Below are 19064 nucleotides of genomic sequence, written 5' to 3' on the forward strand. Positions count from 1 at the left end.
ATCATTCAATAACTTGTCCAGTGACTCTTTCAATAACAAAGGTTGAAGCATGAATTTTTTTCTGCAGTTCCCGCAGCTTGAGAAATGCTGCGCGTGTTCTTCCTTTTTGGTTTTCTGATTCCAGATCTTTGCACATTTTGTTGTAATATTTGGCTTTATATTCTCAAGCTGATCTTTGAAATTTGCTGTTTACCTCTTGTACCTCCTCATTTCTTCCATTTGCTTTAATATCACTACACTGGAGAGCAAGTGTCTCTTCTGACATCCATTTTGACCTTTTCTTACTTTCTTGTGTTCTTTTGCTTTCTTCATGGATAATGTTCTTCATGTCATCCCACAACTCTTCTAGTCTTTGGTCTTTAGTGCTTAATGTAACAAATGTTTTTCAGATGATCTCTAAATTCAGGTGGGATATATTCAAGGTCATATTTTGGCTCTTGTGGACTTGTTTTCATTTTCTTCAGCTTCAGTTCGAATTTGCATATGAGCAATTGATGATCTGTTCCACAGTCTGCTCCTGGCCTTGTTTTCACTGATGATATGGAGCTTTTCCATCTCTTTCCACAGATGTAGTCTATTTGATTTCCATGTATTCCATCTGATGAGGTCCATGTGTATAGTCGTCTCTTATGCTGTCTAAAGCAGGTATTTGAAATGAACAAATGATTGGTTTTGCAGAATTCTATCACGTGTTCTCCAGCATCATTTCTATCACCAAGGCCATATTTTCCAACTATTGACTCTTCCTCTTTGCTCCCAACCTTTGCATTCCAATCACCAGTAATGATCAATACATCTGGATTGCATGTTTGATCTATTTCAGATTGAAGAAGTTGATAAAATTCTTATATTTCATCCTCATTGGCTTTAGTGGTTGGTGTGTAAATTTGAATAATAGTGGTATTAACTGGGCTTCCCTGTTAATGGGAACAGCAGCATTTCAAAATTTATTTCTTAAAAAGCAATACATTGTGAGGGTGAGGGAAGAGAGGAAAGCATACTACAGAAACCACATTGTGTGTCAGCTCTTAGATAACTGTACTTTGCAAATAGATACTACAAAAACTTCTGGTTTGCTAAGCTTGTCCACCACCCATCTTTGGGAAAAGTACACTTACGTTTTATTGGCCACATAGAATGACCCCATCCTGACATATAGTCAGAAGATTTGTCCCACTAAAGTCTGCCAAGAAATGTGGCCCTGGAGTTGGCATGGTCAAATTGTAAGGTAGAAGGTCTGCCCCAACTACAGTACTTTCCACCTAACCAGCTTACCTCATCTCCATTTCTGTCGTATCCAGGAGTTGTAAGGACTGGGTGACAAAAGAATCAGCAATTGTCTGGTTTATAGAAACTTCAGCTTCTAACATCTGCAGATATGTGAAAATAGAAAACATTAGCTAACAATTCATTTTATGACTATGAAACTCATTTTTCCTGTGACCATCTAAGCTCATGGAAGAAAATGAGACATGATTCACTTTAAAATGACTGAAGCCAAACTTCCAAAAATAGTTATCAGCATTAACGATGAATATCATCTTAAAAGTAATACGTATGCCTAATCATAATTTGTTGGTGGTATTGTTAAGTGCTGTCAAATTGGTCTTAACGCATAGTGTACAGCATTTCTGAGGAGTGGCTGGTGGATTTGAACTGCCGACACTGTGGTTGGCAGTCCAGTGCTTATCCTACAGTGCCACAGCAGAAGTCCATAACTATAACAGCAAGTACGATTTACAGCACACTTACTATTTGGTAGCCATTGTGTAAAATATATATCATTTCACTGACTCCTTCACCGTCAGACTTAAGTACTGCTATTATACCATTGGACAGAGGAAGGAACTAAGGTTTAGAGGGGGCTCAGTAACTTATTGGAGGCCACCCACTTTTTGGCAGGGCGGATTTCATTTTCATTGGAGGATCTTGATGTAGCAATCTAGACTTTTCAGTTATATGGAAAAGTTACAGTGAGCTTATCAAGCACATTTTTGAAAAGCAGGAATTGCCGGTGACCGTCAGGATTCCTTCAAAATATACATCAGCACAAGTATGGGGAGAAGCTGGAAAAGTTATTAATGCAGCAATGATTACTATACCATGTGCTCAGAGAACTGGTGAAAATGCAAAGGTGAATGAAAATGTTTTAACATGTTGTTTATAAAATGGTATACATATATATATATATATAAAATGATTGTACAAGCAAAATTATGCCAGAAGTTTCCATTTACTATAGAAAATGTAGGCGTGTTGTCAATAAAATAGAACAAAGTGGTGTGATTTATGACCTATGGGAGAATTTTACAAATAATCAATTGATAAATGAATTTGCTTCAAGACACACTTGAACATTCTGTATTTAGGGACTGAGAGCTAGTATTTGGAGTCCTGGTATGGCGCTGTGGGTTAATGTGCTAGACTGCAAAGCCATTTGAACTGCAAGGTCGGTGGTTCAAGCTCACCAGCCACTCCTCCGAAACCCTATACAGGGTCACTATGAGTCGGACCGGACTCGATGGCACTTAACAACAAGTATCCTGGTGTGGCACTGCAGGTTAATGCAGTGGACTACAAAATTGGTTTGAACCTCAAAGTCGGTGGTTAAAGCTCATCAGCCACTCCTTGGAAACCCTACACAGGGTAGCTATGCTTCTGAACCTGACTCGATGGCATCAAACAACAACAGGTGTTCTTTGTATTTTAAATTGATCTTTCTCTAACTCCTGTCCCTAAGGGAGGGGGGCACAAGGGTGGGCGGGAACAGAGGTTTACCTCATATGATTTCTGCTGTTCCAGGAGAGCTGGAAGATTGTTGGCAATGTTGACTTTCAGCTTCTCTTCTATCTTCTCCAGAAGCTGGGCCCATTTTTCATAGCAATGCAGAAAGTTTTCATTCAATCCAATTCCCTGAAGCTCACTGCAAAGGTTTAAACATGAAAGAGAGCCAAGTAACAAAGGCAACGCCAAGTTAAAGCTAATCATTTTACCTTAAATGAAAGAGAGTGATTAAGGGGGAGGAGTGTGTTCCAACCTGCAGCGTTCCAGTGCTGTTGCTGTGACCCGGATCCACTGCCGGTTCACACTTTGTAATGTCTTCACAGCTATGTCACTAAGCGGCAGCCTGAGGCTGACTTCATTCAAACGTTCAATATCAGGTGACTGGACTGTCAGCGCCAGCACATGAGTCTATTAAAAATAATAATAATAATAAATTAAATTAAATTCCATATTTTTGGATGCCAGTAAGATATCCAGAGGATGAAAAGCCAGAGAGATCCTGTCATGCACCCCTTGTTCTCAAAGATGAGAGGCAACTCAGGCCTAAAGAGACTGACCAATGCTTTGTTTGTGGGCAAGTAGATCATCAGTGGCAGGGCTGGACCTAAGCTTTACACATAGCTAGCACCTAAACAGCCCAGGAAATAAAGTGACCTCAGAGTTTGTCTCTGAAAAAGATGAAGAATTTACTTTTTCTTTTTTTAAAGAATGATGAGCAATTCTAGACCTTTAAATGCCATTTGCTCTGCCCGCAACATGGCCTTTAACTAGTCAAGTGACTTACTTACAAATCAAATGAAAATTTAATCCTTAAAGTAACCTCAGCAAAGTATGGGACTTATCCATAGTTCATTAGAAAATGAAATAAGAAAGCAAACTCATCAAAAAATTATTTTCAAGAAGATAGTCTAAGGGTAGTTTCTAGGTCAACACAATATTAAGCAAACATCCTTCACAATGTTCATGTTATCACTATAAAACTCTGCTATAATGTGTCCAGGTCAGCATCAGCACACTCGTTCTATAAAGGGCCAGCTGCATGTTTTAGGCTTTGTGGGCCATGTGACCTGTTGCAATATCTAACTCTAGTCCTTACCTTAGATCAGGAAGGTTTCTGAAGACAGTTAAGTAAATGAATGGCTATGTTCCAATAAAATTTTATTCACAAAAGCAGGTGGCAGCCTGGATTTGGACAGTTTACTGACTCTTGATCTAGATTATGAATATTGATCATTAGTAGTGGCAAGACGCAGAAATCTTTAATTCTTCAATTTATGTTAACTATAGGTAGCGTAGTGGTTACGAATCGGGCTGCAAACCTTAAGGTCAGCGGTTCGAAACTACCAGCCGCTCCGCGGGAGAAAGATGAGGCTTTCTACTCCCGTAAAGATTTACACCCTCGGAAACCCTGTACAGGGTCGCTAAGGGTCGGAACCGACTTGACGGCACTTAACAACAACAACAAATACTAAATTTGGTAGCGTAGTGGTTACGAATCGGGCTGTGAACCGCAAGGTCAGTAGTTCAAAACTACCAGCGGTTCCGTGGGAGAAAGAGGAGGCGTTCTGCTCCCGTAAAGATTTACAGCCTTGGAAACCCTGTCGCTCTGAGTCGGAACTGACTCCATGGCACACAACAACAACAACATACTAAATTTATTAAGGAGCTCTGGTAGCTTAGTGGTTATGAGTTGGGCTGCTAACCTCAAGGTCAGCAGTTTAAAACTATCAGCTGTTCCATAGAACAATGAGGCTTTCTGCTCCCATAAAGATGTGCAGTCTCGGAAACCCTATGAGGGTCACTAAGAGTCAGAACCGACTCCACTGCACATCACTACCATACTAAATTTATTAAGGTAATAAAGAAGTGGCACTGTAGGATAAGTACTAGAATGCTAATCACAAGGTCGGTGGTTCAAACCCACCAGATACTCCTTGGAAATTCTATACAGGGTCACTAGCCATGGGAAACAACTTGATGACACCTAATGACACATTTTACTTTTTGAGCCTCGAGGTGTGGTGAGTTACTTGGGCTGTTAACCACAGTCACTCCATGGTAGCAAAGATAAGGCTTTCTGCGTGTGTAGAGATTTACAGCCTATAAACCCTACCCAGGGTCTCTATGAGTAAAAATCAACTCAATGACACACAGCATGTTGTCATATTTTTCTAATCCATGGGACAAATAATGGAGGAATGAATGCATATAAATGACTACGCTCAAAAATCAGTTAGCCTTTCAGGTCTGGAATAGAATGCAGCCTTATGTTCCAATTTTCAGCCAAGCAGTAGATACGGGTACAGGTGAGACAACACTAGCAAGGTATGCTCACCATGGAAATGGTCAATAATTCAAGATCAAAAGAGCAACAGTTACTAAAGAATGAAGTTCAGAAGGATTGAGGAAGGTGGAATGCTAAAAGGAACGACAGGGAGGAAGGGGGATAAACTACTGATGCATGGAGGGGTTTGCAACACTGAGATGAAACAATGTCTGATTTGTTGACTGTAAAACTGATGAGCTTCTCTGTAAACCTTCATTCAATTCACAATAAAAAGTTTTTAAAAAGTTAGGGTTCAAATGAATTCTAAAATGGGATAGTAATTAGCTTTTTTTCTTTCTGCCTTATCTGATGGTGATTCTAAGACTTTAGGTAAGAGAAAAACTGGTAGTACCAGAATCGACTCCGGATCTTCTTCTTTTTCTTTCTGATAGAGCTTTTCCAAATTCTCTTCTTCATGCATAATAAGACCCTTTAGAGACTCCAAGCGGTTCTCAAAATCCTTAAACTGTGAAAGAACAAACTGGAACAAGAGAAATTTTCTTTAGGAATAATTTTCATGTGCATATAATGCAGAATTAAGCACAGTCTAGTCTTGGGAGTCCATGAAACTTCAAACTGTTTCCAACTCCTAACATATCATTATCTTCTTGAATATTCAGAAGTGAATATTCAGAAAGTTCTGGTGTTCACTTTGTGCCTTGGGCAAAGCACCTAGCCTGTCTGGGATGAATGGATCACTTGAGGGGGTCAAGCAGAGAAATGTTAGTAACTATGCTGCCCTCAGCCCCTGTTGGTGTTAAGACTTAATACTGGAGCTCCATAGCCTTCTATGTAGCTTTCTGAAGCTTTCAGCGACTAAGGACTTTTCCAAAAAGTGAATAAACAACCCAAGTTGTACATGGCTATGTTTGAAGTTCTATGGCTTAATCAGCCCACCTGGAGAGCCAAATAACTGAGATCTGTACAAAGCCTGAAAGAGAGTGTATCACTTCTTAAATTAACATGTTCCATAAAGAAGGAAGAGTTGCTGAAGATCTCTGCAGGTGATGGAACCTAGAACCATATGTCAAATGGTAAACACATTCAGGGGCAGCTGTGCTAGTTTTCCTATGGGAGCAGTCTACAGAGCACAAGTGAATAACTTCACAGAATCAAAGGGACTGAGGGCACTACAAAAATGTTCCAAACTTCCATTGTAAGGAAAAATAATAAGACGAACCTCAAATTCATTTGCTTTCACGTGTAGCATCTGTTCCAAATAAGCAGCCCTCTGAAGGGAGTGAGACTGACCAGAGAGGAGTGCAAGGGGGCTGGACTCTGCAGAGGATTTTGGGAGTCGCTCCAGGAGACTGGTGTTTTGGAGAAAGGCTTCTTTTGTGTCCTGTACATCATGCTGCAGCTCCTGGAGAGGAAAAAGTCATCACAAAACACTCTTCTCCTTCACTGTACAAGTCCCCAACCCCTGCTGCACCAGCAACATCTAAGAGAAATTTTGCCCTGAAACTGTGGTTATGACTTTTTTGTTGTTTTGTTCATTTAAAAGTACTGAAAACTGACATTTTCTTTATGTGATGTACAACTCTAGTGCTATGTTCTAAAATCTGTCAGTTCAAAGCTAAAACTCACCAGTGGCCAATAGGGCTGAGGGCTCGTTTATAATTACAGTCACGTGTTTTAAATTTCTATTCATCGAACGCTTGAGGGTTCTGCTTTAATATCATTTCAAGACTCAATGTGCAACTGTCCTGTCTGAGACTGTCTGCTATAAAGGGATCCATTTGAGACACTGTTGTTATTGCTACTTTTAAGTGCTATCAAGTCAGTTCTGACCCATAATAGTCCCATCTAGGGTTTCTGAGGAACAGCTGGTAGATTTGCACTGCTGATGCTGTGGTTCAAACTAACCTTACAGTCCAGACCATTACCCTGCAACACCACAGAACCTCTAATCAAGCTGATTTCACAGCTCTTCTGGCAATATGGTATGCATGAGTTTTCTGCTGAGGTGTTGATGAGGTTGACTAAAATCTCCACTGGATTCTTATTTTTCTAATTAAACTAGTTAATATTTTTTAATTTGGCCTACAGTATCAGAAGATACAAGCACATCAAGTTACTGAATTAAAAATGACACGGATTTACTTTCCGGGCCTTCATTAACAATTGTTTGTTGTTTTTGTTTTGTTCATAGGGACCCTGTATAGGCAGGGTTTCCAAGGAACAGCTGGTAGGTTTGAACCACCAATCTTGTGGTTAGCAGTTCAGTGCTTGCCCTACAGCACCACACCAGGATTACATTTACAACAGGAAAGAAAGAAAATCCACACACACATGGAGAAAATGATACAATTTTAAAATCACTGTTGCCTGTTGAAAAACCACATTAACATGGACAAAATTAAGATTATTTCTAATGTCAGGGATTTAACATCCATCATCTTTAGGTAGGAATCTTGATGTGGCACTACAGGATAAGCATGCTGACTCAAGGTCGGCAGTTCAAATCCACCTACACAGGGTCGCTATGAATCAGAACTGACTGGACAGCATTTAACAATAACAACAGATGATATCAAAAGGCACCTTTGTGGCACTGTGGGATAAGCACTGGACTATTAACCACAAGGCTGGTGGTTCAAACCCACCAGTCGCTCCTTGGAAACCCTATACACAGGGTTGGTTATGAGTCGTAACAGACTTGTCAGCACTAACAATGACAACATCCTTAGGTGATCACACTCAGTTGAGAAACTGACTCAGGAGACTGAAGAACAAGATGAAAGGGTAGATGGGAATGAGGTGGTGTCAGGTTCCCCTGACTCAGCTATGTGCTGTGCTGTGCTGTGCTGTGGAAACTCTCCTCTGAGGTGCCAACTGGTTCTCTCAACCTCACACACACGTCATGATTTTGTCCTAGTGGTTTTGCTCATGGCACCTGTCCTGAATGACTTCTCTATCCCTGTAGTCATAGCCACCCTTCACTGGTCCAGTCTGTTTGGCTGAGTTGGCCTCGGTTATCCTGATGAGCTCTGCACCCACCTTTATGTCTTGCAGGGCTGGTGTGAGGATTTCCGCCAGGTTGTTTCCAGACATGTTGATGCTTGTGAGCTGCTGATACTTGGCTTCCTGCTGCTCCAACCTAGCTGTGGCTTCAGCATGAGCACTGCTGTATGCCGTCCAGAGCTGCAGCTGACTTTGGGCCCTCTGTAACTGGTCTGCAATGGCTTGGTTTACTTGGGTCCATCTGTCAGTGCAAACGAACAACAGGACCCTCATTCCATCCTCTCCTTGCAGCCAAAGTACAATGCACATGCTTTGCTAATAGCGTCTTAGCAGATGAACATCACATCCTCCACTTACAATAATGGCATCGCCATCAGATATAATTTAGTCCACATTGTTGTTATTGTTGCTGTTAGATACCATCGAGCAGGCACCGAACCACAGCGACCTTATGCACAGTAGAACAAAACACAGCCCGATCCTGGACCAACCTCACTATCGTTGCCACCCTTGAGTTCAATGATGTTGCCACTTGGTCAATCCATCTTGCTGGTCATCTTCCTCTTTTTCTCTGACCCTCCACCTTTCTAATACGCAACTAAAACTACAAATTTGTGAACAGCAACAGGTATCTTTGTATTATGAGTGCAAAGGTGAGGACGGCACTGAATTGTACACCCCAGGAAAGCCTCTGCACACGAGAAAGGCTCCCATTATACAAAGGGTGTCTTTAAAGAAACAAGTTCCCAGCAAGTTGATCCCAGCTCATGGTGAACCCATGTGTGTCAGAATGGAACTGCGCTCCATAGGTGTTCAATGCCTGATTTTTTAGAACTAGATCAAGAGAACTTTCTTCAGAGATGCCACTGTATGGACTCGGCCCTCCACTTTTCAGTCAGCATCTGGGTGTGTTAACCAGTCCTATTAATGTCCAATAAAATGGATTTTCTAATTATAAAAGCAATATTTTCCTTATGTAAAAATAGAAAGAAAACTGATTTTATATACAGATTATATAATATCTTGCCTTTTCCCCCATTTATGTTTTTATTCCACAAACTTTTTGAAGCCCCCTCACATATCTTTGTGCAAAAAATTATGAGTATATTTTAAGAATTTAGTCTTCAATTTCTGAATTTAGTCTGAATTACCAGATCTAAGAATAAAACAGTTAAATATTTTTAAGGCTATTGATATACATTATCAAATTACTTTTTCAAAGCATTTTAATGTTTACATTCCTATATGAAGCACAGGAAAATGCTGGTTTTACAATATTCTCAAGCTTGCTACATGGTGAAAAAATAAAAGTGGTATGACTGTTTACTTTTACAAGTATTTTTTAAAATGTTATCAGCACTAGCTTTTTTCTTTCTTTCTTTTTTAAGTTTTCAGTGTGTATTGAGTGATGATTTACATGGGACACCATCAGCTTTACATTCATCCTATCGTATTTCATTTCATTGCAATGATTACAATCCCCTCTGTGCATCATCATTAACCAGCATTTGCTTCAATTCCCTCTTTTTTTGGGTGGGGGGATGTACACAGAAGCACTCAGGAATATATAACCATTCAAACAACCTAAGGGCATAACCTGCAAGCTGCTCCCTGGCTGCCAGCACACAGTCCCTCTCCCTCCATGAGTCTAGAGTCCCCAGCTGCTCCATCTCTCCATGCAGCACTAGCATTTTATAAGAGTTTTCCTAATTATAAAAACAATATATGCTTACTGTAAATAAAACAGAAAGAAAACTATAGAAAATAAGTATGTTTGCAGTTCAAGCTTACCAGCTGTTCCTCAGAAACCCTATCAGGGTTGCTATGGGTCGGAACCGACTTGATGACACTTCACAACAACAACACACATAGCAAAATCCTCAAAACAGACCAGGTTTACTAGTAGAACCCCGGTATTTCAATGGCTCTTACTCTTCAGATCTATAACTGAATCCACCCGCATGGCTCAATTTTCACACCACCACAGAGGGACACACATCGTAGGATAACCAACCATTTGAGACCAAAAGGGCAGCCTTTACCCCAGGACAAAGGTCAGAAGGGTTAGGAAAGGAGGAATGGAAACAAGAAACCCAGAGAAGAAGTGGAATATGGATATGTGAGGTTGCAATCAATGAACAAAACAAAACATGCATAAATTGTTGAATGTACAAGCGATGAGCAGTTCCGTAAAGCTTCACCCATTTCACAATCAAAAGTAAGAAACAAAACACCAGTTATCTCTTCATCTAGAAATAACATTTGTTAGCATGTTAGTGCTAATTTTTCAGTCTTTTAGCAACAATTGATGTATAACAATTATGCCAACAATTGATGTATAAGTGCAGTGAGTGTAAAACCTAGTTGCTTTAATAACAAACTGCACCCCAGTGGTTTTGAGGGCAGTCCCCAATACTCTAGGTGGAATCAGATACATTTCAAAGGTCTTCTTTACCTACCTCCTTCCATTCAGGAATGGTTCATGATCTAAAGGCATGACCTTAGGATATAGATTTTGATATCTCCTTAAATAATAGTTCAATGTTGACTTATAGGAGAGGTTGAGTCTATATGGAGGGAGGGTTAGGGTGGGGTACTGAAGGTAGTTTAACCTCTTTGTCACTTATCTGGAACAAATCAATAGCCTAGTAGCACAGTGGGCTATGTGCTGGGCTGTTAACCACAAAGCTGTCAGTTTGAGTCCATCAACTCCGTGGGAGAAAGATGAAGTTTTTCTGCTCCTGTAAAGATTTATAGCCTCAGAAGCCCTATATAGAGTCACTATGAATTAGAAAGCACACTATGGCACATAGCCAGTCAGCCAGCAAGCAGAACAAATCAGCTCTAGCCCCAACTTTCATAACTCTTTCAGCAAAATCAAAGTTTTACTACCCTTCTTAGAAGAAATTTTCCTTTTCTACCAGAAGCAGTTCAAGGAATTCCTTTCCTACCACACACATCACTTTCCTGAGATGTATTCTAACATCCTCTTTTTTCCATCTTATAGTGTTACCAGTGATGTTTGAGTGCTCCCTATGCATTTGCCTATGTGGAATCACGCCTTATAGTGTCACTGCCCCCAATTTTGGTGTCCCTGAAGATGACACTGGGCAATTTGTCTATGTCCTATAAAAGTGTCTACACTAGGACTACAATTAGGGTATTTCTAGATTGATTAGACCAAATATTTAACAAAGGCGGAAATAACAATCTCAACCTTGAATCTCACATGTACTAGTACCTTCAAAGCAAAAGAAACGAGAACAGTTTCACTGGAACCCTGGTGGCACAGTGTGTTAAGTGTTGGGTTGTTAATCAAAAGGTCTGCAGTTTGAATCCCCCACCTCCATCCTCCAGTGGAAGAAAGATTAGGTAATCTGCTTCTACAAAGATTTACAGCCTCAGAAACCCTATAAGGCAGTTATCTGTTCTATAGGGTCACTGCGAAGCACGGTGACGCTGAAGGATAAGTGCTGGACTGCTAACCCGGTCAACTCTTCAAGCACACCGGCTGCTCCGAGGAAGAAAGATGAGGCTTTCTGGTCTTGTAAACATTCACAACCTTGGAAACCCTCTATGAGTCAGAACCAAGTAAATAGCATTTAACAACATAGGGTTGCTGTGCGTTGGAATCAATTGGAAGGCAGTGAGTAGGTAGTCATCTGACTACAAAGAGTTTACAAAGCCCGCTGTTGTGTACTTTCTAGTTGGTTCTGACTCAAACCTGTATTGGATTTCCGAGAGTAGTTGGTGGGTTTGAACTGCCAACCATGCGGTTACTAGTCTAGTGCTTATCCTACAGCACCACCCCAGGACTCTTACAAAATCGAAGTCACTTCATTTACCACATGTCAATGTTGTTGTTAAGTGCTGTCGAGCCGGTTGTGACCCTGTATAGGGTTTCCGAGGAGCAGCTGGTGAGCTTGAACTGCCTACCTTGCAGTTCAAACCGACCCTGCAGTCTGGCGCATTAACCCACAGCGCCACACTAGGACTTCCCACATGTCAATAAGACTCGATTATTCCAGCTGGTAAAGTGCTTTGACTCTGACTATATATGGTTAAGCACTTGGCTACTAACCAGAAAAAAAGACCTAATGACGTACAACTGTAAAGATCAGAGATTGTACAACAATTACAACCAAGGAAATCTTCTGGGACAGTTCCACTCTGCTCTGTGGGGTCACTGCCAGTTGGATTTCCCTTGATGACACACATCCACCACCATTCTTACTGTACCTTGTCTGAGTATTTTGGCATTTCTCTTCAATTATTTCAGCAACAGAGGGGCAGTAAGTTTTGAGTCTACCAATAACATCCCAGAGTTTCTCCCAACTTCCTTCACTGCTCTCAGCTTCATCTTGAAGAGTCTAAAAGAACACAGTAGGGATGTTAGTTTCAATATGATCTGGCTACTTCCAAAGAAGGCAGCTACTCAGTACTTTGGAGTTCTGATGTGGCGCTGCGGGTTAACGCACTGGTCCACAAAGTTCATTTGAACCGCAAGGTCAGCGGTTCAAGCTCACCAGCCACTCCTCGGAAACTCTATACAGGGTCTCTATGAGTTGGAACTGACTTGATGGTGGTATTGAACAACAACAATGAGTCGGAACCAACTTGACTGCCCTTAACAACAACTCAATACTTGTTTCTACAAAACAGTAACAATAGTAATATAATGCTCAAACCTTAACAGAAGAGTGATTAACTCTAAGGACTGTGAAGAAGACAACAAATAAGATGGTGTCTTCGAGAAGAAATCATATAAATGACATACTAAAACAACCCCCTCCAAAACAGAACTACCACCAAAAAAAAAAACACTTTTAAATTGTAAAATGATGTAACCATGAAAAGTGATGAAAGATTTTATATAAATTGCATTTTATGCAAACAAATGCACACGCTATATGGTTTCCAAAATTGTAAAAACCCCTCAGAGTTTGCTATGTGCACCATGGGCATGTTATATGTGAAAATATAGTTGTTTTACAAAGTTTCACTCATTTAGCTCATGTGATTCATTCAGCTTAGTTTTGAATTTCAGGATTTTTTGAGGCTGCTGTTTAAAAATGCTTTTTTGGTGCTTCCCTGCAGAGAACACAGAAGCAAATGTGTCCGTTCCTGCAATGGCACCCATTCTGAATTGTCTGCCAATAATTCACTGTGCCAAGCTCTGCTTAATTTACCTGAAGGTTCTGCACCTGGTACGTCAAGGCCTCCAATGACAAAGCTTCAGGCTTGCTGTGCTCCATGAGGTAGCAGAACCGGATTGTCATCATGTCTACTTCATCACAGAGTTTAGCATAAACCTTCCACTCCTGTAGAGCTGATTGCATGGAGGCTTTGAGCTGACTGACCTATAGGAAAAGCAGAAACACCGGGAGAAAATCAGGGTGAAGACATGGACTCTCAAGTGTGGTTTTTCTTTTTTTTTTCCTTCCAGTGCTTCTAATATTGCATCCAATTTAGGCATTTAATATAAGAACGCTGGAAGATCTTCAGTACTTAACTGGAGTTGGGAAGAGCAGGCCAATGAGCAAAGACATACCTAAGAAGTTTCAATATAAATGAAGGAGAAAGAGCCCTAAGATGGAAATGATCAGCAATGAGAGAGATTTCTAGGATGCAGCCTAGAGAAAGTCCAGCAAATGAACAGAGGTTGTGAGTGCACATTTCACTTATAATCTACTAACTTTCTGACCTTGAGCTATTAATTTCACCCATCTGTTTCCTCATCCATAATATGAAAACAATAACTGAAATAATAAAGATTGTTGTTGCTAAGTGCCGTCGAGTCAGTTCGGATTCATAGCGACCCTGTATAGGGTTTCCAAGCAGGAAACCAAGGTGGGTTTGAACTGCCAACCTTGTGGTTCCCAGTCCAGTGCTGATCCTATAGCACCATACCTGGAGACCAATCAATAAGATGGTGGTGGTGGTAGTTATGTGCTATGGAGTCGGGTCCAATTCAGACCAACCCTATATAAGGTTTCCAAGGCTGTGAATCTTTACAGGAGGAGAAAGCCTCATCTTTCTCCCACAGGGTGGCCGGTGGTTTCCAACTGCTGACCTTGAGGTTAGCAGCTGACTCATAACCACTATGCTACCCATGCTCCTTATAAATAAGATTGTGTCTGTGAAATTGCTCTAAAGGCTATAAAGCATTATAAACTATATTTTTCATACTACTGAGCACTTAAGTCTGATTACTACTGCAAAGCAAGTACCACTGGGCAATGAACACGTGCTGCCAAAATGATGTGCAGCGTTAAGTAGGTGGGCATGCTTTATTCATCAGTATGCTTTCATAGGAGTCTTGGTGTGGTGTTGTAGGATAAGCACTGGACTGCTAACTACAAGGTCGGAGGTTCAAACCCACCAGCTGCTCCTTGGAAACCCTATATACAGGATCTCTGTGAGTTGGAACTGACTCAGTGGCATTTAACAAAAACAACAATTTGCTTTCATAATCATGAAAAGAGTTGAAGCATTTTGTTATCTATTTTAAATGATGTTTGATATCATCCAGATACATAAATAACTCTTAAAACTAAAAAAAAAAAAAAAGGGCCAACAATTCAATTTAAAAACAGGCAAAGGCCTTGAGTAGACTTTTCTCCAAAAAAAGATAAATGGCCAACGAACCCATTTGTCATGAAGAGAATGCATTAGTCATTGATGCTGAGTGCTGTTGAGTTCTAACTCACAGAAAGTCTCTATAGGGTTTCTGAGGAGTAGCTGGTGGGTTTGAACTGCTGACCTTGGAGTTAGCAGTCCAGTGCTTATCCTATGACACCACACCAGGGCTCTGCATGAGTTGTTCTTGTTGTTAAATGCCACTGGGTCAGTACCAACACAGCAATCCTATATAGGGTTTCTAAGGAGAAGAAGCTGGTGGGTTTGAACTGCCAACCTTGTGGTTCTCAGACCAGTACTGACCCTACAGCACCACACCAGCATATCAAAACCCAAATGCGGTATAATTTCACACCAATAAAGCCCCCAAAGCCCACTGCTGTAGAGTCCATCGGACTCATAATGACCCTGTAAGACAGAGCAGAAGTGTTCAGGGTTTCTGAGGCTGGAAACCTTTCTGGGAACAGACAGCCTCATCTTTCTTTCATAAACTGACTGGTTGATTGGGCTACCAACGATACCCAATAAGCTGTCTAAAGTCAAAAAGACAAATAATAATGTGTTGGTGAGGATGTGGAAAAATATCCCTCTTGGTAAATGCAAAATGGCATAGACACAGTACAAACTCTCACGAATTTATCATATGATGTAGATATATCTCCATAAAAAAATGAAGACATACTTCCATAGCAAAAAGTTATAGGAGCCTTATTCATAACAGCCAAAAATTAGAAACAACCCAAATGTCCATGAATGGGTGAACAGATAAACAAAATGTATTATATATCCACATGGTAGATTATCATTCAGCCATAAATGTGTGCTATGTGAAATGAAAGAAGTCAGTCACCAAAGGCCACACAGTAGTGACTCCATTTATATGAAATATCCAGGATAAGCTAATCCATAGAGAAAGTAGACTGGTGGTTGCCAAAGGCTAGGGGAAGTAGAGGAATGGGGAGTGACTGCCAATGGGTATGGGGTTTCTTTACAGGGCGATAAAATATTCTGGAATTAAATAGTGGTGATGGCTTCACAACTTGGTGAATATACTAAAAACCACTGAATTGTACACTCTAAAAGGGTGAATTACAGCTCAATTTTAAGAGAGCTGAGTAGAATGGAGTACAACCATTATGTTGGTCCTATTGAACATCACAAGTGTAGTGTGATGTCACAATTTTGGATGTAGTCATATAGTCTTGCATTCAGCTTCTCTCTTACCAATTAAAGGAGCCCTACTGGTACCATGGGTTATATACTGAGGTCAGCAGCTCAAATTCACCAGCTGCTCTTCCAGAGAAAGATGAGGTTTTCTGCTTCCATAAAGAGTTACAGCTTCGGAAAGGCTATACAGGGTCGCTGTGGGTCAGAACCAACTCGATGGCACATAACCACCACCACTACCCCATTCCCCTCCCATCTGAGCCCCTAGAAATTACTAATTTACTTCCAATCTCTATAATTTGCCAATTGTTGGCATTTCACATAAATGAATCAAATAACACATCACATTTTAAGAGTTCTTCAGAGAGGTTAGGCTATAAATTCCTTATCAGATCTATAATTTGTAATGACTTTCTTCTATTTTTGTGGGTTGTCATTTTACTTTTTTAATGGTGCCATTTGAAAGATAAATGTGTTTAATTTTGATGAGATATAACTTTAAACAAACATGAACACACGGCTTTCCAGCTTGCTGGTGATACTGGAATTGGTAGCTTCACTTCTAATTATCTAGAGGACAAAACAGGACTTGAAATATCCCTGTTTCAGCTTAGTATTTTTAGGGTAATTTTTCCGTTTTGAGTGGAAGGAGGGTCTCTGAATGAAAACAACACTGCTACTAACAACAACAACAGCAACAAAAATATAGTAAGGCTAAATACGAGAATAGTACACTTCAAATGCATTCTACTACCTGATGGAGAACGTTGCTTCTCTTTTGAAACAAGCCATCAATTGTGGATGCTGTATCCTCTAGTATTGGCATTGTGCTACTCTCCAAAGTCAGGGAACTTTGTCTCAGCTCATCCAGGGCTTTGGATTTAATTGCAAGTTGATTTTCTATATCCTGGAAGTGCAAGAGTAAAAGGTTTTCATATGCATAAAATGGTGACACAGCTTATGTATAAGAGAAAAGGAGTTTTCCCTTTTCCAGTAAAAATGGCACTCGGGTATATACTTAAACAGCATTACATCAGACACTTTAATCATGACATACTCTTAATGCTATTTTAAATTACATGGCTATAGATTTTAGGAGTGTTTAGGAAAAAATAAAAAATCCTTGTCATATTCAGACCACAGAATACCTGGACCCCATCCTGTACTGACAGCTTGACTACAAACATCATCTAAACCCTGAGTTTCTATTTTCTCTTTTGGGAAATGGTGATGACACCAGCCTGTGCATAGCTTAGAACTCAAATAAAACAACCAATAGGAAAGTGCTTTCCAAGTAATTTGAAAACAAAAGCAAAAACTGGTTGTTGAATGAACTCCGTCTTATGGCAACCCCATGTTTTTTGGAGCAGAATGTGCTCCATAACATTTTCAATAGTTGGTTTTTTTGGACTGCAGATAACCAGGCCTTTCTAGTAGATTACTAGGTTCTCTGGGGGGGGAGGGGGGGGGCGACTTGAACCTCTAACCTTTCAGTTAGAAGACCAGTACATCCATCCTTTACACCACTCAGGAACTCTGAAGTACTATGAGCAGGTTGTTCTCTCAGTAATAACACAAAATGCTTTACTATCCCCCCACCACCCATCTGAATCTATTAGTTCCCTTATAAAAGACACCTCAATCAGTAGTCCTCTTCTTAGAAGGAGAAACTGGAGCCAGCAGTTTGAAAACAGAGGAGCTGGCTCAAAGCAACATCACTACTCTGTAGAGAGAGAGGAGGCAAAAATCACAGCTCCCATTCTCCAGAGTGTGATTGAAATTCATTTTGGAAAAAAGTTTAAACATTTTTTAATATTAAGAAAATAAGGAGCTCTGGTAGCGTAGTGGTTACAAATCGGACTGTGAACCTTAAGGTCAGCAGTTCAAAACTACCAGCCGCTCCACAGGAGAGAGATGAGGCTTTCTGCTCCCGTAAAGATTTACAGCCTCAGAAAACCTGTACAGGGTTACTATGGGTCGGAACCGACTCCATGGCCCTTAACAACAACAACAACAACATAAAGTCATTAACAGAAATTTTTTTGGCATTTAGGTAAGATAAATTTCCAACTCTACAAATTTGGCAAGTATTTGTCTAAGTTTTCTTCCGTATTATAGTTCCATTCAGATAAGCGTGTTTTGAATGCAGAGCCTCAAATTAGTGGCCCTTCCCTGCTCAATTTTCTTGCTTTCTTAAAAGTTGGTTTTCCACCAAAAATGCCGTTTTTTTCCCTCTCTCTCTCTTTTAAATCCTCCCAAGAATCACTATGAGAACCTGACAGATACTCAGTTGCTAGGCAGGTTTAAGCCCAGGTGAAGGAATAGCTCCCTCAAGTAGCCTCACAGAGTGGTAATGCAATTCAGCTCTAGCAAAATTAACAAGTTACTGCATGCTGGGAGCCTCAGGTGATTCTTCAAGTCAGAAAACCAGGGAGAAGACTACTCAGTAGAGACCAAAGCAAACATATGCTAAAATTGTAGCACAAACACTAGCTGTGGCTATAACAGCACATGAATACTCTTATAATCTTACACAAGGAAGCTTACAATGAATACTCTTACAATCTTACACAGGAAGCTGTTTGGGGGCAAAGCAGAGAATGAATTAGAATGAACAAAAAGGGGACAGGGAAGCTGGCAGAAAGGTCTGAATTAAACCAGTTGACAGGATTGACTGACTAGAAACAAAACTCCATAACAAAGAAAACTCACTGCAGCAGTGCATTCTGACTCATAGTGACCCCATAAAAGGTTTCTGAGACAGGCAACTTTCTACAGGAGCAGACAGCCTCATCTTTCTCAGACAGCTGGTGGGTTTGAACTGCTGACCTTGTGGTTAGCAGTACCATCAGGGATCCTTACTGACAGGATATCTCAATTTACTCCTAATTAACTTGTCAGTTTGTCATACTGTGCTGGCTTGTGGGTTGCTGTAATGCTAGAAGTGATGCCCCTGGTATTTAAAATACCAGCAGGGTCACCCATGGTGGAAGGTGTCAGCAGAGATTCCAGATGAGACAAAGAAAAAGAGGTGGACAACTTCTGTATGGTTAGTCCCTGAAAGTCTTGAGAATAGCAGGTAGAATATGAACCCCTCAGGTAAGATGGAAAGTACAAGTATGAATCTAGGAAAATTGGAAGTTGTCACAAATGGAAATGGAACACATAAAGATTGCTGTATTAG

General features: G+C 40.5%; 1 protein-coding gene across 1 annotated transcript in view; it reads right to left on the reverse strand.

Moving 5' to 3' along the window:
* SYNE2 (spectrin repeat containing, nuclear envelope 2) overlaps positions 1–19064 on the reverse strand; it is a 366194-nt gene that overhangs the window by 65843 nt on the left and 281287 nt on the right. The window contains exons 84-92 of the mRNA XM_006864568.1: positions 16635–16787; positions 13264–13434; positions 12314–12444; positions 8111–8315; positions 6291–6473; positions 5463–5591; positions 3038–3192; positions 2779–2923; positions 1276–1370 (exon numbers count right to left, since the gene is read on the reverse strand). Of these exons, the coding sequence (XP_006864630.1) occupies positions 1276–1370; positions 2779–2923; positions 3038–3192; positions 5463–5591; positions 6291–6473; positions 8111–8315; positions 12314–12444; positions 13264–13434; positions 16635–16787 (1367 nt within the window). The remainder of the gene's footprint in view (positions 1–1275; positions 1371–2778; positions 2924–3037; positions 3193–5462; positions 5592–6290; positions 6474–8110; positions 8316–12313; positions 12445–13263; positions 13435–16634; positions 16788–19064) is intronic.

This window comes from Chrysochloris asiatica, unplaced genomic scaffold, assembly GCF_000296735.1.
Source record: "Chrysochloris asiatica unplaced genomic scaffold, ChrAsi1.0 scaffold00067, whole genome shotgun sequence".
Lineage (NCBI taxonomy): Eukaryota > Metazoa > Chordata > Mammalia > Afrosoricida > Chrysochloridae > Chrysochloris > Chrysochloris asiatica.